This window comes from Myotis brandtii, unplaced genomic scaffold (assembly GCF_000412655.1).
Source record: "Myotis brandtii unplaced genomic scaffold, ASM41265v1 scaffold129, whole genome shotgun sequence".
Taxonomy (NCBI): Eukaryota; Metazoa; Chordata; class Mammalia; order Chiroptera; family Vespertilionidae; genus Myotis; species Myotis brandtii.
Genome location: NW_005354551.1, coordinates 1,100,640 through 1,126,541, shown reverse-complemented (window position 1 = coordinate 1,126,541; position 25,902 = coordinate 1,100,640). Strand labels below are relative to the sequence as shown.

Below are 25,902 nucleotides of genomic sequence, written 5' to 3'. Positions count from 1 at the left end.
GGGGGGGCAAAAGAGGGACAAGAAGAGCACATCTGATGGGGGGCGGGGGGTCACAGGGTCCTGTGGTCCAGATCCAGGTGTTTGGGCACCGGACTGGGTTTGAGGGCCTTGCCCCGGCCTCATGCTGCTACAGCTGTCAGTCCCCTGCTGCGACTTGGGGATCAGACCTTCCTCACTGGGGTTCCCGCTGTCGGGCTCTGGGGACAGAGTCAGGTACGCTAAGAGGGGTGGTGCCCATGAGCTGGCCCTCCCCCCCCCCAGCTGGCCCCTTCCTGGCTGGACCCCAGGCCTCTCCTCCCTACACCAGGCAATGGAGGCGGAAACGGTATGTCCCAAGGGCTGAAGACCCGCTCAAGGGCCTGGGCGTTGCTGCCCGGGCTCAGCCTTGTGGCCAGTGAGGCGGAGAGAGGGGTAGATCAGTGGGGCTTCCCTTGTCCACAGGTTATTTAGAAAAACAGAACATAATAAATATACCAATTCTTTCCTTAAAAAAAAGAAAATGTGTTTTAGATGCATTATTTCCCTGAAGATTTCCAGTGTATTCCACAATGCTTAAAAAATAGTTTCCCCAAAAATATATATTTAAAGCATTTGACACAGTGGTATATCTGGCGATAGATGTGGGCATGGGGCTGTGCCCACTGCCCTTGTCAGCATGGGGCCCAGGCCTGGCGAGCCACCAGCCTGACACCCAAATGCCCTTCAGAGTTGGTGCAGGCGCTGGGGTGACAGGGTCTCCGCAGGGGGTCGAATCTCGGGTTATGCTGAGAACCCACATCACAGGCTCAGTTCCGGCTGAAAACCCTCCAGTGCGGGGGCGGGGGCCCTGGGCGGCCAGGGGGGCTGGGTGGCACCCTGGGCACTGGACGGAGGGCGCAGCCTGTGGGCTCCACCCTGCGGGTCATCCTCAGCCCCGCCCTGTCCCGCCTCCGTCGTGGCTCGCGGTCTTTGCCCCTCACCAGACTTCACACTTGTGACGCGGGTTCATGGGTGAGCCCAGCGGGCAGTGGAAGTGTTCCGAGAACTCCTTGGAGTTGGAGACGGAGCCGATGACTCGGAAGCGGGAGGGGCTGTGGGGATCCGTGATGAGGCCCTCGTGGGTGCTCTCGGGCGTGCGGACGGAGCACCAGACCTTTGTGAGGGCAACAGGGGAGAGGCCGGGTCACTGTGGGGTCCGGAGGCGGCCGGGCTGCCCCGTGTACAACAGCAGAGCAACGAGCCCCCGCCTGGTTCTAGGAGCCCCGGGGGTCAGCCAAGTGGCCGAGAAAGAAACAATGGACTGGTGTGTCCCCTGTCCCAGCATCCTCTGCTGCAGTGTCTCCTACTGTGCTCCTGTCCGTGCCGGGCGTCTGTGCTAGATTTCATCTGAACAGAGGATTCGGCCCCAAAACCATTTTGAAAACCTCCGATTGAGTCCACGTCGCTCACTTCCCGGACAGAACAACTGCCTAATGGCCTGGCAGCTCTGAGTGCCAACGGAAGGCTCTACCCTGAGTGCCGGCTCCAGGACAACCGGGGGCATACTGAGTTTCAGAAACTTCTGGGGGTTAGAGAGCCACCAAAGGACTTGTACGCATGCATATTAGCATAACCAATGGACACAGATACTGGGGTGGTGGGGGTTTGCCCGGGGTGGGAATGGCTGGGGGGTGGGGATGTCAATCAGGGAAAAAGGAGACATATGTAAAACTTTAGACAATAAAAAAAGAAAGAAAAGAATATAAATGTAAAAAGAAGAAACTTCTGGAACCCAGAACCAGAAGGACCCTTAGTGGTCACCTTGTCCTCTCATCTACCGGAGGCGGCAGTGCCTTTGCTGGCACGCCTGGCCCGTCCCTGAATCTCTCCCGTGAGAGGAAGCTCGCCTCTCACAGGGCAGCTGCCCCTGGGCGGTCCAGTGGACTGGGGGGTTCTCCATGGGGGGGAGCTTGCCTTTGGCTCTCAGAGCCCCCGGAACGGTGAGACGCCCGCGTTTGGCTTTTTCCTAATGAACTCACCTGCGCGAACCCCAGGAAGAAGAGCTGGTCGTTGGTGAGCCCCAGGGTGGGCAGCGTCTGCTCGGGCCCGTTCCGCTCCACCCAGTTCTTGTAGGCCTGGGAGGAGAGGACACAGTTCGGGCTCCCAGGACACGAGCAGGCAGGGCGGCGGCGGAGGGGCTAGCGCGGGAGATCTCAGAAGTTCTACCCCTGACAGCTGACAGCTGGTTTCTGGGGTCTGGCGTCGGCTCTGACGGCCCAGCTCAGCCCAGGGGTGCCGGCTCCTTTCCCTGCGCTCATTCTGAGGCGAGTGCATCCAACCCCGTGGCTTTAAATACCATCTCCATGCCAAAGGCCCTCGGATGCATCCTTGGTATATTCAACTCCCCAGCTGGACCTCCAAGACGCATCTCCAACTTAACACGGCACAGACAGAAGGAAAGGCTACACACACACACACACGCACACGCACACGCACACGCACACGCCGCGTTTGGCTTTTTCCTAATGAACTCACCTGCGCGAACCCCAGGAAGAAGAGCTGGTCGTTGGTGAGCCCCAGGGTGGGCAGCGTCTGCTCGGGCCCGTTCCGCTTCACCCAGTTCTTGTAGGCCTGGGAGGAGAGGACACAGTTCGGGCTCCCAGGACACGAGCAGGCGGGGCGGCGGCGGAGGGGCCAGTGTGGGAGATTTCGGAAGTTCTACCCCTGACAGCTGGTTTCTGGGGTCTGGCGTCGGCTCTGACGGCCCAGCTCAGCCCAGGGGTGCCGGCTCCTTTCCCTGCGCTCATTCTGGGCGAGTGCAATCCAACCCCGTGGCTTTAAATACCATCTCCATGCCAAAGGCCCTCGGATGCATCCTTGGTATATTCAACTCCCCAGCTGGACCTCCAAGACGCATCTCCAACTTAACACGGCACAGACAGAAGGAAAGGCTACACACACACACACACGCACACGCACACGCACACGCACACGCACACGCACACGCACACACACTAAGTGGTATTGAGGCCCAGACCCCAGAACTCCTCCGATTCTTCTTTCAACCAAAACAAACACCCCAAATCTGACCACTTCTCACACTTCCCATTGCTTCATCTCATTTCCTGCCGGCACGCACACACACACGCACGCGCACACACACACACACGCAAGCACACACACGCACACGCACACGCGCACGCACACGCGCACGCACACGCACACACACACTAAGTGGTATTGAGGCCCAAACCCCAGAACTCCTCTGATTCTTCTTTCAACCAAAGCAAACACCCAAATCTGACCACTTCTCACACTTCCCATTGCTCCATCCCATTTCCTGCCTGGAGAACCTCACACAGCTTTCTAACTAGTCTCCTTGACTCAAACCAGTCCAATTCCACCCCACCCCCCCCACACACCTCTGACACAGCAACCTAAGCCATCCTTATAAAGCAGGAGAGGGCAGACTTTCTGTGAAGGGCCAGAGAGCGAACAGTTTCAGCTCTGGAGGCTGACAGGTCTCTGTTGCCACCCCTCAGTCCTGCCCCCGTAGCGTGAAAGCGGCCACAGACACCGTGGAGATGGATGGGCCTGGCTGCAGCCCCCCAGTATTTACAAAACCCCGCTCAGGGCTGCGTGTGGCCGACAGTCTGTAGGTTTGCTGACCTCTGTTTTAGAGGATGAATTGGCCCATGTCATTCCTCTATTTAAAAACCAGGCAGCGACTCCCACTGTAACCAGAATAACTCCCCAGCTCCTTGCTCTGGGCCCAGCTGCTCCTCCAACCTCACCTCCCCCACTCGCCCTGCTCTCCCTCCACCCCCCTCCCTTCCTGCCCTTGAACTTGCCCGGCTGTGTGTCCATCTCGTGGGCCCTGCACTCACTCTTCTTTCCCTGCCTCTTGCTCACCATTTAGGCCTCAATTCAAACGTCAGCCCCTGACCACGCTCCCCACTGTCCTTGATCGCAGAGCTCTACTTGAAATGATCTTATTTGTTCCGGTGGGCATGGCCTTTCTGTCCCCTCCCTGTCCCACTAAAGTTGTGACTTTATGCGAGCGGGACTCCTATGTTCTGCCACAGGAACCCCAGTGTCCACAACAGCGCATGGTGGGGGAAGGCCTGCGATACACAGTCACTGACCAGTGCACGTCACACAAGCCACCGAATGTGTCTGGGCTGTTTCCTCAACTGCAAAGTGGGGGCCCTGAGACCTACCTGTAAAGGTGTGGGGGTACACGGTAAGGCCTAAGTAAACGGCACCTCTTAGTATTTCTGCTCTTTCTACCTGGTGAGGAAGCGGTCGTTCTCTGGTAAATGCCTCCTCCTTTTCTCCCGTGGCCTGTTGTCTCTCTCACCCAATCAGCTTCCATTCCTGAACGACACTCTGGATCAGGCCCTGTCCCAGCTGTCACGTGTCACACCCCAGGGACGCAGGGTTCAGCCAAGCACCCCGAGGCTCGGAGGTCAGGACTCAACCCGGATCTGGCTCCAGGGCCAGGGTCCCTGCCCTCCCTTCTGGGCCCGCTGCTGCCTGAATTAGTGGCGGCCTCCCCTGCATAGGGAACAGGCAGGACTTCCGGTGGGTCCAGCCAAGCCCTTTCCCGACTCTCTCTTTCGGGCTGGACTCAAGAGCAGAAACCCTAACGTGTGCCCAGCTCTGTGCCAGGTGCCTTCACGGACACCCTCTCCATGAGTCCTCACCACACCCATTTCACAGATGAGGGAATGGAGGCTCACAGAGCGGCTGCAGCTGGCCCCAGCTCGTCTGCAATGACCCAGACCTGGGCGGGCCCGGGCCGTGTGTGGGGAGCGGCCCTCTTACCCGATAGGCCGCCTTGAGGCCCCCGTTATCTGCGATGTTCTCCCCGAGGGTGTGCCGGCCGTTCACCGGCTCCCCGTTCACGCTGTAGTTGCCGTACTGCTGCACCATGCACTCGGTCTGCCGCTTGAAAGCCTCCACGGACGAGTTCTTCCACCAGGGCCGGAGGTTCCCGTCCTTGTCATACTCCCGTCCTGCAGGGGCCGAGGGAAGCGCCAGGTCAAGGGGAGGCGGCGGCGGACTGGGACCTGTTGCTGCTGCTGCACATGTCCTCCCATCTGCCACCCGCGCTGGGGAGATGTGCCGCTGAGCCTAAAGAGCCGGGCGAATGAACCAATCTGGGTGGGGGCGGGGGATGGAGGAAGGTGATCCAGGCAAAGGACCAGCATGTCCAAAGTTTCAGTGGACTCGCTGTCAAGGCTGCTGAGGGCCTCTGACCCTGAGCCACAGCCTCCGAGGCCCTGCCTCCTCCTTCTCGGCCTTGGGGCCCCCCAGGCAAGAGGCAACGAGGAGGATTCTGAATGTTAGTTGGTGAGGAGGGAAACCTCAACTCCTTTGGCTGTGGTCAGACCAGAGAAGTCTCTGGAACAGTGGACAAGTGTGCGCTCCCACTCACTACCCACCCCTGAGGACCGGACACCTTCCAGGAGCAGGGTGCTCCATGGTGCGCCTGACACAGTCCTCACAGTCACCATCATGCCCATTTTACAGACAAGGAAACAGAGGCCCGGAGAAACGATGGGACTTGCTACAGTTCATGCAATCGGCAGGAGGATTTGAAGCTAGATCCTCTGTCTCACGGCTAAGTGAGACCCTTAGAAGCGAAGGAAGCAAAAGCAGAATCAGTGGGGCCAGGAAGCTGAAGGGAACCCCAAGGAACTCAAACCTTGATCATCAAAAGCATGAGTCAGCTCGTGGCCCACGACGACACCGATGCCACCAAAATTTAAGGCCCTGGAGGGGAGGACACGAAGGTGAGAGTGATGCCGGGGGGGGGGGGGGGGGGAGGGGGCACCGCTTCCCAGGCCTGGAGACACAGCAGAGGCCCACAGTGCTCTGCGGGGACATGGCCGCAGCCTGAGCCTGATGCCAGTCAGAAGCTGGGTGCGTCGGGTATGGCCAGCCTGTGCCCACTGGGCGCCAAGCACTGGGCTAGATGCTCCGCAGAACTGCACTGTCCTCTTTGGTCATCGCCAAAGAGTTAGGAGTGAGTAACCGACTCTATAGATGAGCTAACCAAGGCCTGGGACAGTGCCCTCACCCTTCCCAGTGCCCCGGCTGCAACTGCCCTAAAACACCGTTAGAGGCACATCCCCCCGAGTTCCCGCTGTGCAGGGGCTTCCAGAACCAGGAGACCCTGGAGGGAAGCCCAGGGAGTGGGTATGTTCTCTCTGAAACTTCTCTGAATGTCCCAAGCTCCCTGGTGAGTGGGGCAAAGGGCGCTCAGTGAGACCGGTTTGATTGTGTGTCAGCTGTGGGCCACGGGGCTGGGCTGGAGCATCGTCCGTACATGGGTGAAGAGCGGGTGTAGAACGGGGCCTGCAGGATTCCGGCCGGAAACACAATCTCGTTCTTAGTGGGCGAGTAGTAAGCATTCACCATGGGAGGGGTCATGCTCCACCTGCAAGCAACATGCACATGAAAAGTCAGGACAGCCTGGGGGAGGGCACGGGGGGAGGGGCAGCCCACCTGGAGGATATTAAGAGCCGTGAAAAGGTGGATTCCCTTGACCCCAGACCCAAGTGCACACAAGTACAGGGACATCCATAGCAACACTGGTTTTGAGAGGGAAACCAGAAAACACCTAAATGTCTATAAATAAGGGATCGGCTAAATCTAACATCACACCACACAATGCAACACCGAGGCTCTTACAAAGAACATGAGCCTGGCCGGTGTGGCTCAGTGGTTGAGCATTACCTACGAACCAGAAGGTCACAGTTCCATTCCCGGTCAGGGCGCATGCCCGGGTTGCAGGCTCGAACCCCAGGGTGGGATGTGCAGGAGGCAGCCGATCAGTGAGTCTCTCTCATCATCGATGTTTCTATCTCTCTTTCCCTCTCCCTTCCTCTCTAAAGTTAATAAAAAATATATTTTTTTAAAAAGAACATCTTGCTCTAGCAGGTTTGGATCAGTGGATAGAGCGTCGGCCTGTGGACTGAAGGGTCCCAGGTTCGGTTCCGGTCAAGGCATGTACCTTGGTTGCGGGCACATCCCCGGTGGGAGGTGTGCGGGAGGCAGCTGATCGATGTTTCTCTCTCATCGATGTTTCTGACTCTCTATCCCTCTCCGTAAAAAATCAATTAAACATCTTGCTCTAGCAGGTTTGGATCAGTGGATAGAGCGTCGGCCTGTGGACTGAAGGGTCCCAGGTTCGGTTCCGGTCAAGGCATGTACCTTGGTTGCGGGCACATCCCCGGTGGGAGGTGTGCGGGAGGCAGCTGATCGATGTTTCTCTCTCATCGATGTTTCTGACTCTCTATCCCTCTTCGTAAAAAATCAATAAAAAAAGAACATCTTTAGTGATGTAGCCACAACATTAACTTAATTAAAGCCAGACCCTTGAGTATGAGACCTTCAATACTATGTGACCACATCTGTACCCGAGAGGACAACTGACAGACTGACATTTCAGACGTGGGTACTTGGCAGACGTTTTCTTAAAACTGAATAAAATGAGCTTGTCACCTCGAGGAAAATAATTGACACCATTTGACGCCAACAATAAAAATTCAAGGTTAAAATATAACTAGATGTTTCAAGCAAAAATTAAAATCCTAGAAAGCTTGTCTCAGTCAGCTTCCCGACCCTTAAAGGCTTTTCTCGGCAGCTCAGTGGTGTTACTATCAGATGTGGGTTTTTTTGGATATTGTGTCATCAAAATGTCACTATTTGGAAGATATATGAAACCCAGCGAGTCACTGTTTTCCAAACGACCATTGTGTGATGTTAAAAATCACGGGTGAGTAAAAGACGGATCAAAGTGCCAGACAGACGGATGGCTTTTGGTATAATGAAGTCTGAAAAGTTCATGGAGAGAGTTTCTGATTCCACAGGGCAATTAGCCTTTAAGAAATTACCACTTCATGAATCTTGGTTTAATGTCAATAAAGAATGTGCCCTCGTCTGAGGAAAGACTATTAAAATACCCCCCTTCCAACTACATATCTGTGTGAGACTAGATTTGCTTTATATAGTTCAAAAAACAATGCACTGCAATAGGTTGAATATAATATAGAGTTAGATTGTATAACCAGATTGTATGTAATAAAGAAACAGATATGAGAATCCAGATGTCTATGATTAAGCCAGAGACATTAAGAAATTTGAAAAAGTAAAACAATACCTCTTTTTTCCTCCTTAAACTTATAAAAGTTTTTTCCCCCCCATAAAATGTGCATAAAAATTGATGTAACTTTTACAAAAAAGCTCTCTGGGTCCAATAGTTTTGTAAGAGTGTAGAAGGGACCCCGATGGTATCTGGTACTGAAACATTCGGCCCCTGGATGATGTTTCTGGTGTGGAGGGGAGGGGACCATGAGGAGCAGAGCGAGACAGGAAGGACATTCTCTCTAAGGGCCTAGACGGTCACTCTGTCTCTCCAGGTGAGCCCCACGGAGATGTGTTAAGGGGCACCCCATGAAAGGAGACAGAGAACCTGAAAACATCATATTTGTATTCAAATAACCATGAATACATAAGTGGGGTAGGAAATGACACTTCAGTGAAAAACTGTAGCCTAATTATAAAAGACCAGATAAATTCAGGACCTTGTGGCAGTACCTGTGCCGTATTCTGGAGAGAAAAGACTGCCTTCTTGTGCATTTTAGAGGTACCCTGGTTGTAGAAGGGAAACGTAGAAGAAACAGATGCTCAAAGCCCTGCTGTCCACGAGGGGGCACCAGAGGCACAGCGAGGTTGCTTTTGCCTCCTGGTAAGCTTTATTCTGCAGAATGTGTTAGGCACAGCGGGAGATCAGTCTGAGAACTAGTACTGGGCTGACTGCATCCGAGTTTTCTGAGGAGACTATTAAAACAACAACAGATACCGGGTCTCACTCCAGGTGACGGTGGTTTAAGAACGTCTGGGGGACAGGCCAGAAAGCTGTCTTTTATTTTATCCTTTTACTTCTTAATGTTTTAAGAGAGAAATAGAAGGGAGAGAAGAAGCGGGGTGGGGTGGGTGGGGAGAAACATCAATATGAGAGACACATCAATTGGTTAACTCCCGCATGCACCCTAACCAGGGCCAGGGATTGAACCTGCAACTGAGGTACGTGCCCATGACCGGGAATCGAACCCGCAACCCTTTGGTCCATGGGCCGATGCTCTAACCGGCCAGGGCAGAAAGCTGTCTTTAAAAAAAAAATTCCCCAGAGACTCCTGATGTGCAGTAAGGTTTGGGAACCACAGCTGTGGGGGCCTATCTGGAACCTTCCCCAGCCGCTGGGGAACTGCCCTGGGATCCGCCGCTCCTGCTGGTGGGGAATTGGAGGAAACGAGCCCTAGCGGAGGGCCTCCTCTGTGCGATGCCCCCGGAGGTCCTCACACTCGGTGGTCACACCAGCTCCGAGTGCAGAAGTGGTGCTGGGATGTGATGCCAGGGCTGCTCCACTCGAGGCCGGGCTACTCTGCCAACAGCCTGGCGCCGGGGGCACACAGACCGGCCGAGCCCAGCTCCTGCCTCGGAACACTTCCTTCATCCTTGGGCTCCTCGTCCGGAAAGTGGATGAGGGCCCTTAGGACAGTTATGTCGGCACCTGGTCCACAAAGGTGAGCTCAGCCCCGAGCACCCCACGTGCCGGGAGCTGGGGGCCAGCACCTCCCCCGAGGCCCGGACTCACTGGTCTCTGTTGGGAGCTTTCCTGAGCTGGTCGGCAGTGACCCTCCAGGAGAAGTTGGAAAAGCGCATGGCGTTCTCGAAGTAGAGGTCCGGGACTGCTGTGTACTGGACGAGAGCAAAGCCACAGGATCAGAGAGGCCAGGCCGAGGCGCTCGGACCCTGGAGCCCAGACCTCTTCTGAAACCGAGGAAACAGAGGCCGCGAGGTTAAGGGATTGGTCTGCAGGTCCGAGGCCAGAACGGGCCTCCCTCGGCCCTCCCCCTGCTGGGGCCTGGCACCCTCTCCCCACAAGGACACAGAGAGCCTGCCCAGGGCCCCTGACACCAGCAGACACCCCGCGGCGTCGCAGGCCCTGCAGCAGCGCGCTGTCCGGCAGAGCAGGCTGCGCTGACGGGCACGTTTGTGTCCTGTTAGACACTGGCCACATGTGGCCGCCGAGCGTTTCAGATGTGGCTAGAGTGGCTTTTAAAGTTAATCTAAACTTTTTTCCTTTTTAAATTTAATTTACTTTTAAGTAATTAGGCTTTGATGAATTAGCCATCTATGGCTAGCGGCCACCATACCGGACAGCAGAGATCTGATAAATCAGGCTAGATCCAGCTCTGAAGCGGCGGGGACAGGCATTGCTGGGCATCTTCCTCCCCCTCAGCCCGGCCTTCCTGCTCCTTCCAGGCTGGGGTTCTCCCTCAGATCCCTCCGGCTTTCTAGCTTTACAACGAGGATCTAGGGAAACGCTGGGCCCTGCGGCAGGCCTCCGTCCTCATGTCCCGGAGCCCCTGTCTCCTGTCCGGACACGCTGGAGCACCTTAAGTTCCTCTCAGGGAAAAAGGCTGCAAAAGGCACCTCGCATTCTCAGAAATGATCTCAATATCCTTGGGTTTTAAATATGACCGTGATGAGACGTTATTATAATTGCAAAAGTGCCTGAGTTTACGAGTTTCAATCACAAAAGAACATAAAAATGGACCTTTCAGGGCAGAAGCACGATGCGTTGAAAGGAGCGATTTGTAAAAGTTCTAACTACCAGGGACACGCCAGCTACCTCTGTTGCCTAAATGAAACATCAGCGTGCCTTTGAGATTTATGCTTCCTTTTTCCTGTTAGCATTTCAAGGGCCAAACCAGGGGTCAGGTTTCTCTGGGAAGGTGGGCAGGATCCCGGGACAGGAGGTAGGTAACTGGAGTAGGGAAGGAGGAGGCTGTACGAGGGGTTCAGCTGTACTCCTCTGATGTTTTAGGCTTTAGGGGGTGTGCCAATGCTCTCTGCACCTTCTAGGGCAGTGGTCGGCAAACTGCAGCTCGGCAAACTGTGGCTCACGAGCAACATGTGGCTCTTTGGCCCCATGAGTGCGGCTCTTCCACAAAATACCGGCTCTTCCACAAAATACCGACTTCTGTGCATGGGCCACTAAGTTTCAATCGCACTGTACGTGTGCGCCTGCACGTGGTATTTTGTGAAAGAGCCACACTCAAGGGGCCAAAGAGCCGCATGTGGCTCGCGAGCCGCGGTTTGCTGACCACGGTTCTAGGGTGTTTCCTCCCACTGTCAGCGGGGCACGTGGCACTGTTCTGGCACTGGCTGCTGGTGGCTCCAGGGAAGGGGGCCTCGGGCTGGCCCAGGAGGCCAAGGAGCAGGGAGCAGCTTCCTCATGCCTGGCGCATCCCCAAAGCCCACAGCTCACCATCTCAAGATGTCTTCACAGTCCCGGTGCCTCCAGCGCCCCATCCGGACCCAGCCTGCCTCTCCCCTTCCCCAAAGGGGGGCCCCGGGGGCAGCTGGGAATGCAAGGGGGCAGGCAGGAACCACTCACATCGTTGAACACTTTGTCGAGCTCCTTGGGGTCCATGATGAAGTTGGGGTAGCCTATCATGTTGTAGATGGCGTCCGCCTGGACGGGGAAGACACAGAGAATAGACAGTGAGTGCCCAGCCATGCTCCGTGGGGGCCGGGCTCAGGGTCTGGGCCAAGGGGACACAGGGCCAGGCGCCTCCCACCCCAGGGCTTCCTCATCTCTTTCTGGAAAGACTCCTCTCCTGTCTAAATTCTACTTATCTCTTAGGTATCACTTAAATGTCACTTCTTAAGGAAAGCCTTCCCTGGTCCTCACCCACCGACCACCTCCGGCCCTCCACTCTCCATGAGACACACAGCATCTCCCTGCACGGCTCCCTCACACACTCAGCATGTCATTTCCACAGTCGTGAACGCCATCGCGTGTTCAGGCTGTCCCTCCATCCCGCCGGACTGTCCACCCGAGGGCGGGGCAGCATCCGGATGCGGTCTCTCCTTCCCCCACTTAGGTATCACTTAAATGTCACTTCTTAAGGAAAGCCTTCCCTGGTCCTCACCCACCGACCACCTCCGGCCCTCCACTCTCCATGAGACACACAGCATCTCCCTGCACGGCTCCCTCGCACACTCAGCATGTCATTTCCACACAGTCGTGAACGCCATCGCGTGTTCAGGCTGCCCCTCCATCCCGCTGGACTGTCCACCCGAGGGCGGGGCAGCATCCGGATGTGCTCTCTCCTTCCCCCACCCCGTCAAGCTCCTGGCGGGCCTCGCCTTCTCCTTGGCTGATTTCCGCGTGTCTTCATCCATCCACTTGAGGGTGCTCAGGCTCTCCTCAAACGCCTTCTTGATCTCCAGGATGATCTCGCTGGCCTGCGGAGACAGAGCTGAACCTGAAGGGCGGGCCGTGGATGGCTACCCCACGAGGGAGGATGACGGCAGGCAAAGACTAAACTCTGGTCGTGGCTCAAAGCCTCAGGCTCTCCGGTGCTGGGCTAAGGGGGGAGAGTTTTAGGAATGTTCTGCCCAGGCTGGAGAGGAACGGGCATTCTCAAGGGCAACGTCACAGGCAGACCGGGCAGCGGAAGAGTCCGGACCAGGGGAAGGCGGAGTTTGCAGCTGGAAGAGCAGAGGGGCTGGTGGCTGGTAGAACTGGACTCAGATTCTGCACCAGACAGGCCACTTCATAGGGTTGAGTCTCCGCTTGCTAACCTCTGACTGCAGGTAACATCCATGTATTTAATATCAGTAACAGAAACGATATAGCAGCTACATGTATTTAATATCAGTAACAGAAACGATATAGCAGCTGCCTCTTATGGAACCCTTACTTTGTGCCCGCTGCTCTTACATGCACGCTCTATCCACTGAGCCACACCGGTCAGGGCAGCAGCTACCTTTTATGGAACCCTTACTTTGTGCCCGCTGTTCTTACATGTAGCATCTCATTCATCGCCCCCTGTGGGATGCGCACGTTACAGGTGAGGTGAGAACATGGTCCCAAGCCCCCCGCCCAGGAACTGGCAAATCCAGGGTCGGATTTGGTGCCTTCACATGCTTAGCCACGATGCTCCTCTGCCCGTCCAGAACACACCTGTCACCCTCGGAGTAAGGAAAACGTCGACCCTCGGCCTAGAGCTGCTCTCCCAGCCTCATGTCGCTGGTCCTTCAGACCCTTGGGAGTGGAGAGGGTGGGACCGGGTGAGGGTTAACCGAGATAACACAGCTAAACGGCCTGCACTCAAGAGCAGTAACGCTCACGAGTGACTCTCATGATTCAGGGCTTTAGGAGACGAGGCCTCGGAGTTAAGGCTGGAGCCCTGGGGAGGGAAGGTCCAGACCAGACCAGAGTGGGGCTGCCAAGCTCACGAACGGCCATTGCTGGTGTGAAGCCACAGCCTGCGCCCGAGGGGAGGCACTTACTATGCTCTTGCTGTCCTCGGCGAAGGTCTCTTTCACAAACATGGGGCCCAGGGCGAAGCCCAAGTTGTTCTCTGTGTCACTCACGCACAGCTTCCAGCGAGGAAGGCAGGTCTGGAAACAGAGGGAGGGGTTACTGGGCCCCGGCATCCCTCCCAACCCCCGATCGTCTGGGAGGCAGCACCAGCTGGGGCCCCTGCTTCCTTCCAGAACTCCAGGGAGACCTTTTCAGACCCCGTAGGAGTTCTTTTAGACACTAAACCAAGAGGCCACAGAACGGCCCTCATCACGGCCATCTACTCTTTCCTGAATGCGGGCTCCGAGCACAGCACCTCGCAGGTGGTATTCCGTGTGGCCATCGGAATGACCTGGGAGGCAGGGGCGGGCCCTGGCCAGGCGAGGAAACAGACTCAGCACAGAGGAGTCTCTGGTCTAGGGTCCCAGTGACCAGAACTCGGCCACGCCTGACCCCACACCCCACGCTCCCCCCTGCCCTACCTCCTGGGGGAGGATAGGAATCCTGGTGACAAAGAACCTCGGGAAGTTACCTTGTCAACCCTGAGTAGCAGGAGGACCTTCCCAGGAGGCCAGGACCCAGCCCCATTTAGAGCCGCCAGAGAAAGAACTGTCACAGCGACACTGCCAGACTCTGAAGCATCCCCTTGTCCTGGCCTCACCCTCAAGCCCAGGGGCCTGCAGGACGCCTGTGCCGCTGAGCCAGGCACCCGGCTGCAGCCTCACAGAGCACGGCTTGGGGAGAGCATGGCTCGGGAAGAAAGCACCGCGGCTAGTTTTGGCCCCACCCGCTCCCCTGCCCAGCAGCCCTCTGGGGACAGTCTGTATGACCTAAGTGGGGGCCCCACTCCCATAAATCCGTCGGCTGCAGAGAAAGCCAAATCCTCTCAACCCTGGACAACAGGTGGCAAAACCCACCCATGTCAGGGCAGCCTCCTTCATTACAGCCCTCAACTGAAAACCACCCAAACTCCCACCCGCAGGCGGAGGGAAAACAAAAGGTGGTGTCTTTATACAACAGCACACGACTTGGCAACAACAAGGACCAACTCCTGACGCCTACAGCACAGATGCACTTCACAGACACGCTGAGCAGAAGCCCGACACAAAGGGCACCTCGTGTATGATTCCGCTTCACCCTTCCACACCCACCTGGGGGTGCGGGGTGGGGGCTACTGTGAAGGGGCACAGAGAACTGCTGGATAAATGGGGCGGTAGTTACACGGGTGATTTCATTTGTCAAAACTCACTGAACTGTGTATTTCATACATTTCATTGCATGTAAGTAATACCTTCATTAAAAAAAAAATATTTCTTTCAGGCCAGAAGTGAGAAAGGAAGGCAAAGGCACTCTAACCTTCTCTAAGTTTAGTCGCCCAAGTTCTTTTACGCTTTCCCACCCAGGTGTCTACCTGGACATCTCCCCTCTCCCCCATCCCCACCCAGCCTTCCCCGGGGGTAAGGCCTCCTGCGTGCTCAGGGACACCTGGGCAGGCCTCCTCAGTGGCCCTCTTTATTCTCTGCCTCTGTCCACCTCCCTCATGAGTTCCATGCCCCTGGAGGGTACCGTGGTCATGCCAACCCCCAACCTAAGGCCTGGCGCACAGTAGGTACTCAACCCGTGTTTGGGGGTGCATAGTAACAGGCTCACCTTCTTGGTTCCATATATGATTTCCATCAACTTCTCGTCGGCATCCTGAAAGCGCTGATCAAGGAAGCCAGTTGTCTTCCGCACCAGGGTCCAGATCATGTAGTTGTTCAGCAGGCTGGGGCGAGAGGAGACAAGACATGCTCAGAAGCGCCCGGGGCTGGGAATGTTGCAGCACTCCCCCCGCTGACCTCTAGGGTGCGCTCACATCCAACATTCTGATCCCACGTGCTCTTCCCACGCCCCGTCTGTCTGTCTGTCAGGTAATGAATGCTCTCTAAGCACATGGACGGTCACTTCCAGGGCAGAGCCTCGGTCTGAAAAGCCCTCAGTGCCTAGTGCAGTGATGGCGAACCTTTTGAGCTCGGCGTGTCAGCATTTTGAAAAACCCTAACTTAACTCTGGTGCCGTGTCCCATATAGAAATTTTTTGATATTTGCAACCATAGTAAAACAAAGACTTACATTTTTGATATTTATTTTATATATTTAAATGCCATTTAACAAAAAAAAAAATCAACCAAAAAAATGAGTTCGCGTGTCACCTCTGACACGCGTGTCATAGGTTCGCCATCACTGGCCTAGTGCATTAATCTGTACACCACAAGTGCTCAGTAAGTGCTGTGAGCCTCAAACTGGAACCAGCAGGGGAAGGGGTGAGTAAATAGCCATCAGTTTTCTCAGTGGAATACTATGTAGCCATGAAAAAGGAGGTCGGCAGAGGGTTTGGGATGACATGGATAAAATGCTTATGATAAAAGTCAAGGGAGTCCTAACCAGTTTGGCTCAGTGGATAGGGCGTTGGCCTGCGGACTGAAGGGTCCCAGGTTCGATTCCGGTCAAGGGCATGTACCTTGGTTGTGGGCCCATCCCCAGTGGGGAGTGTGCAGGAGGCAGCTGATCGATGTTTCTCTCTCATCGATGTTTCTAACTCTTTGTCCCTCTCCCTTCCTCTCTGTAAAAATCAATAAAATATATATTTTTAAAAAAAGTCAAGGGAGGCCTTGGTCGGGTAGCTCAGTTAGTTAGCGCGTCATCCCCATATGCCAAGGTTGCAGGTTTGATCCCGGTCAGGGCACATACAAGAATCAATCAATGAATGCATAAATAAGTGGAATAACAAATTGATGCCCCCCCCCCCTCCAAAAAATCAATTTAAAAACTAGTCCAGAGGAAAGCAGACCATACCTCTAGTGACAATGACGGGAAAAAAGGGATGTGCATTAGAAACCCATCTCTGTCCTTCTCTCACATACATGCTTTCTCTCTCCACATGTGCACACCCACAAACACACACATCCCATAAGATCTACATTCATATTTTGGGTAAATATAATTTTTTTCTGTAGCTTTCAAAAATTTCTACAACAAATCTTTAAAATGTAAGAAAACATCCTAAATACTAATACGAGCTAACCTTTCCTGGGTCCATTTCGCGTCAAGGCACTATATAAAAACACGGCACATGCGTTATCTCACTCAAGTCTCACCACAGCCCCACAGGGTAGGTGCTACTTGTACCCCCATTTTATGGATTCGGAAAATGAACCCGAGAGAGGGTAAGAAACGTGCTCGAGGCTACAAAGCTGGCAGGTAGGGGAGCTGGGATTTGAACCTGCGTTCATAACCACGGTGCCCTGCTGCCTCTCATCAGAGCCAACGCCAGGGCCCACTTTCCTGAGTCAGCCTGTCATCGCTGGGCCGTGCTGCCTGAGAAGAGGCCCGTCCCAGGCCGCCCAGCGCCCTCACCACTTGTCAGTGTTGTTGATGAGGGTGGAGACCTGGCTGAGGTACTCCTTGTCATAGACCACGATAGGCTCGGACGCATTGATCTCCACAGGGGAGAAGATGGCGTTGAGGAAGGGCAGCCAGTTGATGGCGGGCGCCAAGGCCTGGAAGAGAAGAGAACAGCGTGATGCAGAGCCCAGGTCTCCAGAGCGTGTCATGGTGCCTCCATCCTTGGACAAAGCAGAGAGCTGGGAGCTGTCCCACAATGCACTGGGCAGATGTCAAACGAAGGCTGCCTGGCTTTCATCAGAGATGCTGTACGTAGAATTCTTTTTTAAAGAATATACTCACGTGATATTTTATTGACTGACCTCTCTGAAACATGTTAGAACTCATACGGCTAGTGGCTCAATGTGACAAATTCCTAACCAAAAAGATTTTAATGTAGGAAATGAACATGTGAACATCACATTTAGGTGGCAAAATTCAAGATGAACATCAACTAGAATATTTCTGGTTTAATGGAAAACAACAGTGTAAGTCACGCTTAACACCTTGGTTAAGTAAAGAGAGAAATGCGCAGGGGTGTCAGAGAGGTATGTACCTAGGATTCTAAGGGCCAAAAATTGAATGTGATGTGGAACTAGAATGGGATAGAGGAGACTCAGCAGCAGCAGCAAGAAGCTACTGTTGTCCTAGCCGGCTTGGCTCAGTGCATAGAGCGTCAGCCTGCGGTCTGAAGACTCCCAGGTTCGATTCCGGCCAAGGGCACATGCCTGGGTTGTGGGCTCGATCCCTAGTAGGGGGTGTGCAGGAGGCAGCCTATCAATGATTCTCTCTCATCATTGATGTGTCTATCTCTCTCTCCGTCTCCCTTCCTCTCTGAAATCAATAAAGAAATATATTTTTTTTAAAAAGAAGCTACTGTTGACCAAGCCCCTCCCATGCCAGGTGCCATGCCGATCACTCACACATCTCCCAGCTGGTCCTCACGACAAGCCTAGGAGGTAGGTACTGTTATCCCCAGTGTATTGATGAGGAAACTGAGCTCCGACGAGACTTTATGGGTAAACGTGTAGAATCTGGAACCCAAGTGCCTAGGTTCGTACTCCAGCTCTCTTACTTATGAGCTGTGTGACCCTGAGAAAGATGAGGAACCTCTCTGTGCCTTGGGAATCTGGAAAGTGGGGATCATCATAATAACAGAACATACGTCATAGGGTTAGTGTGAAGATTACATGAGTTAATACTGTCTGTTAGACTCAACATGTCGAACACCGATTGTATTCTGACTGGCCTTTCAAACAACTGTTAAATTCAGGAATGACAGCCGTGCCCCGGCCGGTGTTGCTCAGTGGATGGAGCATCGGCCCAAGCACCAAAGGGTCTCGGGTTCTATGCCCGGTCAAGGGCATGTACCTGAGTTGCAGGATCAACCTCTGGCCCCAGTCAGGGCGTGTGCAGAAGGCAACCAATCAATGTGTCTCTCTCACAATGATGTTTCTCTCTCTCTCCCCCTCCCTTTCAATTTTTCCAAAATAAAAAATCATGTGTAGAATGATAACCTTCAGCAACAAAGGAAAAGCCCTTAGCTCAGCTGATGCGCCACAGGAAGCCCGGCAGCTCTATTTTAAGATAATTTAAATTGAGCACCTGCGCAGGGGCTCCCTCCTCACAGAGACATGGCCAGCTCTGTGCAACTCAGCTCTTGGCAGGCTGCACTTGCTCCTGGCCCACCTTGCGCGCCCCCTACCACGCTCAGAGCTCCCGTTCATCTGCAGGGTCTCTGTCCACAGCCAGCATTTCCGCTTCCCACCAGGCAGCCTCCAGCCAAGCCGTGTGATCTCTCCAGGTTCCAATGATTGTTTTGTGAGTGTTCTGATTACAAAGTTAACTCAACATTTTAAAAAAAATTGTGGTAAAAATACACATCTAAAATGAACCCTCTTAACCTTTTTTCAGCGTGCAGTTCAGAGGCATCGTTAGGCAACCATCACCACCACCCATCTTGCAGAAATGAAACTCGGTACCTATTAAACAGTAACTTCTCCCAGCTCCTCCTCCGGCCCCTGGGAGCCACCACTCCACCTTCTGTCTTTATGCATCTGACTCTGACTGCTCACGTAAGTGGAATCACACAGTATTTGACCTTGTGTGACTGACTTATTTCACTTAGCACTGCCCTCAAGCCAAGCTGCACAACTTTTGAGTGGTCTGCTTTAGACCTGTTTTCCCATATGCCTTGTTATTTTTAGTTATCTTTTTGTCCTGTAATTTTACAGAATGCAACGTTTTTGGGGACTTCATGTGCTGTCTTACAGCAAAAGTGCCTGTATGTGTCAATCACCTAGGTCCTAGGATGGTATCTGGCGCTTCGCAAGAGCTCAATCAATGTTAGCCATTGTAATCACTGCTCCAGGTCTCCCACGAGCGGGCCTGGGCTCATTCAATTCCAAATTCCGTTTTGTTCCCTCGAAAAAGTGCAAAATGCAAGATGTAGGAAGGTGAGAGAGGCATCATAAATGGCCTTCGTATGAATCGATAATGTAAAATCTGCCCAGCAGGTGTGGCTCAGTGGTTGAGCATTGACCTATGAACCAGGAGGTCAAGGTTCGATTCCCACTCAGGACACATGCCCAGGTTTCGGGCTTGATCCCCAGTAGGGGGTGTGCAGGAGGCAGCCAATCAATGATTCTCTCTCATCATTGATGTTTCTTTCTCTCCTTCTCTTTTCCTCACTGAAATTAGTAAAATATCTATTTTTTAAAAAAGGTCTTCTTTTAAAAAATAATGTAAAATCAGTCTGTAACATCAGCTGAATCTATAACCTGTTGGAAAATACCCACGGAGCCCTCCGTGAGAGAGGCAGCCATGAAAACCCGCCGTGTAACAGACACTGGGCGACAGTGACTTTTCTGAGGTCACAGGGTGAGCAGTGACTGTGCAGGTCTAAAACCGGGGTGTACTCATGTGTCTGGTTTTAAAGGGCAGCTCAGCTCAGCTGCTGGGGAACAAGGACCTCAGAGGATGGAGGAGGGCAGCTCCCGCAGGCCAGGGCTTGACAACTGGCTCTCAGTGTGGCTTGTATTTCCACCGTGACCTCCTGCAGACTTCCTGCAGAGCTGGGGAGAGCTGTGCCCTGTGGGCTCCTGCAAATGTCTGCCTGCCCCACAGCGAGACAGCGGGGAGGAGCCCTGTGCTGGCCTGAGACGACCCCGTCTTTCTCTAAAATGGGGACAATCCCCACCTCTCCCTCCAGGGTGGGCTGCTCTGTGCCTCTCGGGACAGCGTGCTCAACAAACCCGAGTTTCCTGTCTTCCCAGCTTGTTCGTCCTGCTCTCTGGTCCTGGCAGGAGCCCCTCGGGCAGGCAACCTCTGGGGCGTCCCCTTAACATTTGTGGCTGCAAAACTTGGAGGTGTTTAGGTGAGATGCTCAAAGAGGGCTCAACACTTAGAGCCACCTGTCTACACGACCTGCTGGCAAAAACCCCTGGGAAATTGGCCAAGTTTACAGAGCATCATTGTGTACACAATAACACGAGCTTCACAAACGGCAGGCGACTGGACTCTCCGATCAGGGCACAGCCATCAGGAGATACACCTCTACCTACTTAACACAGACCTGGCCCTTCAGGGCACAGGTGCTCTGTGCAGGCCAATTCCCACAACTCTGCGGTAGGGTGTGTGTTGAATACCAGGATTTCCACGTTTCCAGCCTCTATTCCTGTAGAGAACGCCTAACTTGAACATGCGTGCCTAGATCTGTCTCTAAGGAGATGGCTGCTTTAACCAACGAGGACACTCCACTTGTGACACAAATCCTTTGGGGCGCACCGATGAGCTCTATTTTCCATACCCGCAGCCAAAGAGTACTGCCGGTCAGGTCACCGACCAACCGGCTCAAGTAGGCTTGCAAAGAGGGAGAGAAAAGAAAGATGCTATCAGGCTTTGTCTCAGCTGGAGGACTTAAAGGGGATGGGGCTCGTTCCCAAACACCTTTTGGTGTGGAAGGTCCTGGAAAAGAATGGGAGGGTCCTCAGGCTCCCAGAGAAGTGACAGAAGGATGTCGGATTCAGTGCTCTGAATTCAGACTCTGCTGGGGGCGAGTCTGGGACCACTGCACTCGGCGGGGCCAGCCCCACACTGTGAGGGCTGGAGTGCCTGCCCAGTCACCAGGAGGATGGGAAGGAAATCAGTTTCCAGTAACCAGCAAACAAGGCATTCTCTACCCAAGGGTGGAATGAATCAAATGAGTTCAGCGCTGAAGACGTGGCTGGGATCACTTGTAACAAAGGAATAATACTAATCATGATGACGAAGATCTATCTGAATTGCACGTACCAGTTTACAAAGTGAAATCTCATCCCTTGCTTCATCGCACCCTCTCGCAACCCCGCGGGCAGGCCAGGCAGAGATTCTTATCCGGGAGACAGGTGTCAGGGGCCCGGGACGGCTTTCAACGTAATTATTTCTTATGTCCATGGGCCCACTTCCTCTGAGAGACACTGCACAGGCTTCAGCCTGTTCCCTAAGGGGCCTGTCACTTCCAGCTGCCAGGGCAGGGGCTGCCACTCATTTGTCTCCCTGGCACACAGCAGGGGTGAATGAATGAGCAAAGCCCCATTTTACAAGAAAGGAAGCCAAGGCTCAAAGAAGGGGTGTGTGACTTGCCCAAGGTCACACAGCTCGTGGGGGGCTGGGCCAGAGCAGTCTTCTGACCCCACCCAGGGCTCACACCACTCCAGGCTGCGGCCTCCTCCGCCAGTCCTCCCCAGCGGAAAGCGATGCAGCTGGGAGGGAGGAAGAGCAGAACGAGAGCAATGGTGATAGGATGCCTGGGGGTAGAACCTGATAGCCAGGCTGGGGCTGATGTGCCCAGGACTACTGTGCCTTCTCTGCCACTCCTGGGGTAGTCAGTTGGCATTGTGGCCACCGGGGGTGGGGGGTGGGGGTGGGGGCCTGAGGCCCCCCTTGAGCTGAGAACTGGGCAGCTTGTGCAAACCAAATTATGGTGCATAAACAGCACCTCCCTCGACCTGGCCTCAGAGCGGAAAAACAGTGCCAGATGGCACCCATCACAGGCTGTTGATCTTCCTGACCTCCCCCCCACCGCCCCCGCCCCCAGCACCACTCACCCTGATGCCAGCTTCTCAGGGAACCTAGAGGGCAGCTGGCACCCAGGAGGCCAGGTCTGCCTCCGCCTGGGCTATGCTCACCCACTCTCCAGGCTCACCTTCCCCGGCTTCACCCTGCCCCTGCCCTAGTGCCCTGCTTCTTTTGCTCAAAGCACTTAGCGGTGAGTTGGGGGTTGTTTCCTTGTTGGTGGCCCCATGTACACCTGTCAAAGGGAGGGATGGAGGAGAAAGGGGCAGGGACCTCAGTGTTCTTCCGGAAAAGACAGTAAATGAGCCGAACTCTAATGCACGGGCAGGACTTGGCTGGTCAGGGGGTAGAGAAGGGAGGAGACATTTTAGCCTGTCCCAGACATCCTCCCCAGAGAGAGCAAGGCCCCGCCAAGCGTTCCTGGGTGATGGCAGGGAACAGGAAGATGGGCTGAGGCCACTCGGCTGGCTTCCTTTGTGACCCCTGGGGGGTTGGGGTAAGGCTGGACACTAACACCCCATGAACTGGAAAGAAGGAACTTGGCAAACTCGTGACCTGCAAGTCCCAGGCAGCCACCAGGGGGCAGCCTTTCACAAAGGCTGAGCTGTGGAGGGAACGTGCTTCTCAGATGGGTCATGCTCAGTACAGAGCCTCACAGTTCTGACCCTTAACCTGATTCCACTGGGGTCACCAGGGTCACGGTCAGAAGCAGAGCTTCAGTTAGCCAAGCCTGATTCCAGGGCCAAGCCACCCTGTCACGTAGGAGCCTCATGGACTTCAACATGTCCCCTAACCTCCAGGCTTAAGAAAGGGTGTAGTGCTCAGTGGATAGAGCGTCGGCCTGCGGACTGAAAGGTCCCAGGTTCGATTCCGGCCAAGGGCACATGCCCGGGTTGTGGGCTTAATCCCCAGTAGGGGGCGTGCAGGAGGCAGCCAATCAATGATTCTCTCTCATCATTGATGTTTCTATCTCTCTTTCCCTCTCCCTTCCGCTCTGAAAAAAAAAAAAAAAAAAAAAAAAAAGCGTGAAGCGTCGACAGAACCCAGTCCTCACATTTACTGTTTGCTGTGTATCAGGCTCGAAGAGCTTGGTGCTTGAAAGATTGGCAGTGCCCAGTCAATGTGAGCTATTATCATGACCACAGCCTCCCTGGGCAAATCCTGTAACCGAAAAGCAGGCTGGTGCAGGCAAGAGACTAGCTTTAGAGTCTCTAGCCATGTGGCTTCAGCTGGGAAGTCCACCTCTCGGAGCCTCCGTCAGTCTTTCCATCTGCGAAGTGGGTAGAACCACCAGCCCTGCTTCAGAGAGTTGTTCTGAGGACCTGACGGAGTGGGTGTAAAACCCCGGCCCAGCGTCCTGAAGCCCCGTGGCTGCCCCAGACGGCAGGACCTGACGGAGTGGGTGTAAAACCCCGGCCCAGCGCCCTACGTCCTGAAGCCCCGTGGCTGCCCCAGACGGAGCTCACGTTACCTGCAGCTCGGCTGCTGTCATCTTGTGGTAGATGAGCTCCTCGTCCCGGCGCTTCTCCTGGGGGATGGTGATGTTGGCCAGCGTGGTCTCAAAGTCCAGGATCTGCTGCATCTGGGGCCGCACGGCGTCCTCGTCCCCTCCGCCCAGCAGCTTCCCCAGCTGGACCATGTAGTTCAGGTAACCCGTCAGCACCTGTGGGACCCCCGAGCCTGTCAGTGGCTGCCACCACTGCCCCTGGTGGCCCAGCGCAGGGAGGGAGGGGCTGGCGTTTTCCCCGGCACCCACCGGAAACAGCTTCTAGAATGAGTTTGGCAGTGCACCGCTTCACGGCTCCACATGGCCCTGGGGACCAAGGCCACAGGTCCCCAGGAGGGCCGGTCCCTGCTGTCCAGGTCCTCATTCCCTCCCGCATGCTCCTCCCAGAGCCTGGAACTCACTTTTTCTGAACTGTCCTCTGTGGCCCCCCAACCCTCCATCTAAATTAGGTCTCCAGGTTACCTTCTCAGTTCACCTTCCTTATCACCATTTGTCATTATGCCTCTAACTGGTGGTTAATTAACATCTGCCTCCCCTACTAGACCTGAAGCCCCATGGGGCAGGGACCAGGCGCAGGTCCTCATTCCCTCCCGCATGCTCCTCCCAGAGCCCGGAACTCACTTTTTCTGAACTGTCCTCTGTGGCTCCCCCACCACTATCTAAATTAGGTCCCCAGGTTACCTTCTCAGTTCACCTTCGGTTATCACCATTTGTCATTATGCCTCTAATTGGTGGTTAATTAACATCAGGGACCAGGCAGCCTTGTTCACCACTATCTCCCCAGCATCAGGCATAGCAGGCACTTGCTCAATACAAGTGGGTGGAATGATGAATGGAGAGAGGACGAACCTCAGGCCAGGTCTCCCCGGGACACCACGGATGCAGCCAGGGGGATGGGAAGGCGTGGGTTTTAGAGTCGGCGGGTCTGGATAGGTATGTCAGTCTCCGCTAAGTGACCTTGAGCAGATCATGTATTGCCTCTGAGCCGTATTCCCTCCTCTGAAGTAGGCAAGGTAAAAATAACACCCAGGGACAGAGGAGGTGAACAAAGGTCAGAGACGTTCAGTATCTGCAGGGTCACTGGAGGGCCACAGGTGCTGTGAGTATAAAAGGCCCAGCACCCCCAGGTGGCAGGGCTGTACCGCTGCATCGCTCTAGAATGGGGACACATGACACCTGCTCCTGCCTATTGTGCCCACGATGCCTGGATGTGAACCAGCCTCACTCTGGAATGGGGCCATGTGACAGCCTCCCTGCCAGGGACTGCGTGTCACCTATCGGGTAAGTGACACCTCTGGGTTCCTGTTCCTCCAGCTTCAAAGACCTGAACACTCGGGGGACACGGGGTGGGGGACAAACCACGGAGAGCTGGGGGCGGGAGCCACTCCCTTTGCAGAGGCCCACTCACCTTCTCATTTTCCGTTTTGTTCAGGTAATAATCCCTGGAGGGCAAGCCCAGGCCAGCCTGGTCCACCTGGAGAGAAAGGCGGGAGTGAGAGGGAACCTCCCGTGTCACACGCACCCTGCAGGCCTCCACCCACCAGGAGGAACAGACAGAGCCCCGCTCCTCTCTCAACACCTCCGAGGCCCGGCAGAGCAGCTCTACTTCATAAAACACTGCCCAAGGCGGAGCCGTGGTTAAGAGCCCCTCACAAGCGGTGTAACCTTGGTCAAGTCACTGACCCTGCCTGATCCCCAGGTTCCTCATCTGCAAAACAGGGGGGAAATGGCTCGCCCTCAGGCTGGAAGGGGGATTCAAGGAGACAGTGCCAGTAAAGGGCTTGGTGAGTGGGGGGCTGGTGAGGACTGTCCATTCCCGATAGTTATGGCCACACCTTGTCAGACCTAACTAGGTGTTATTATAATGCGTTTGATCTCTTCTGGGCCATTTGGTTAAGATCCAGTGTACAGTTCATTTCATTGGAAAGAAAATTGAAGCTCAGAAAGGTTGAGGCACTTGTCCAAGGTCACACAAGGAGTGAATGGCAGAGATCGGTGGGCACTCAGCCTTCATGGAGAGAGAGATGGACTCAAAGCCATTCCAGGCAGAGATACAAAGGCTGGAGGCTGAGGTGGGGGGACCAAGACATGGCTCCAGCTGAGCCTAGGGCAGTGGTCGGCAAACTCATTAGTCAACAGAGCCAAATATCAACAGTACAACGATTGAAATTTCTTTTGAGAGCCAAATTTTTTAAACTTAAACTATATAGGTAGGTACATTGTTATTAACTTAATGAGGGTACTCCTAAGCTGGCCTTTGCTAAAAAACGTTCTCAATCTGGTTGAGGTACGTTCGCTGAGGTCGACCCCTTCCAACTCTCCCATCCATAATGTCTTGTATACTTGTTTCGTCTATCTCCTTTCCGAAAACCGACTTCTGCGCATGGGCCACGAAGTTTCAATCGCACCGTACGTGCGCGCCCGCACTTGGTATTTTGTGGAAGAGCCACACTCAAGGGGCCAAAGAGCCGCATGTGGCTCTCGAGCTGCGGTTTGCCAACCATGTGACCTCATCCCTGGAGCCCACGGTGACAGCAGAACGCTGAAGATCCCTTGGTGTTGCAGCA

The 25,902-nt window shown here is 54.5% G+C and overlaps 1 protein-coding gene across 2 annotated transcripts in view; it reads right to left on the bottom strand.

Moving 5' to 3' along the window:
* Positions 1 to 560: 560 nt before the first annotated feature.
* ECE1 (endothelin converting enzyme 1) overlaps positions 561 to 25,902 on the bottom strand; it is a 43,208-nt gene continuing 17,866 nt past the window's right edge. Inside the window, exons 5-17 of one of the 2 annotated variants that reach the window (XM_005859678.2) lie at positions 24,744 to 24,809; positions 23,300 to 23,491; positions 16,747 to 16,889; positions 15,002 to 15,116; positions 13,339 to 13,449; positions 12,190 to 12,288; positions 11,435 to 11,512; positions 9,626 to 9,729; positions 6,293 to 6,403; positions 5,669 to 5,736; positions 4,786 to 4,976; positions 2,494 to 2,589; positions 561 to 1,132 (exon numbers count right to left, since the gene is read on the bottom strand). In XM_005859678.2, coding sequence (XP_005859740.1) covers positions 956 to 1,132; positions 2,494 to 2,589; positions 4,786 to 4,976; positions 5,669 to 5,736; positions 6,293 to 6,403; positions 9,626 to 9,729; positions 11,435 to 11,512; positions 12,190 to 12,288; positions 13,339 to 13,449; positions 15,002 to 15,116; positions 16,747 to 16,889; positions 23,300 to 23,491; positions 24,744 to 24,809 — 1,551 coding nt within the window. In that variant the 3' untranslated portion in view covers positions 561 to 955. Of the gene's footprint in view, positions 1,133 to 1,997; positions 2,094 to 2,493; positions 2,590 to 4,785; positions 4,977 to 5,668; positions 5,737 to 6,292; positions 6,404 to 9,625; positions 9,730 to 11,434; positions 11,513 to 12,189; positions 12,289 to 13,338; positions 13,450 to 15,001; positions 15,117 to 16,746; positions 16,890 to 23,299; positions 23,492 to 24,743; positions 24,810 to 25,902 lie in introns of both variants that reach the window. The other variant, XM_005859677.2, reaches the window with a different exon arrangement.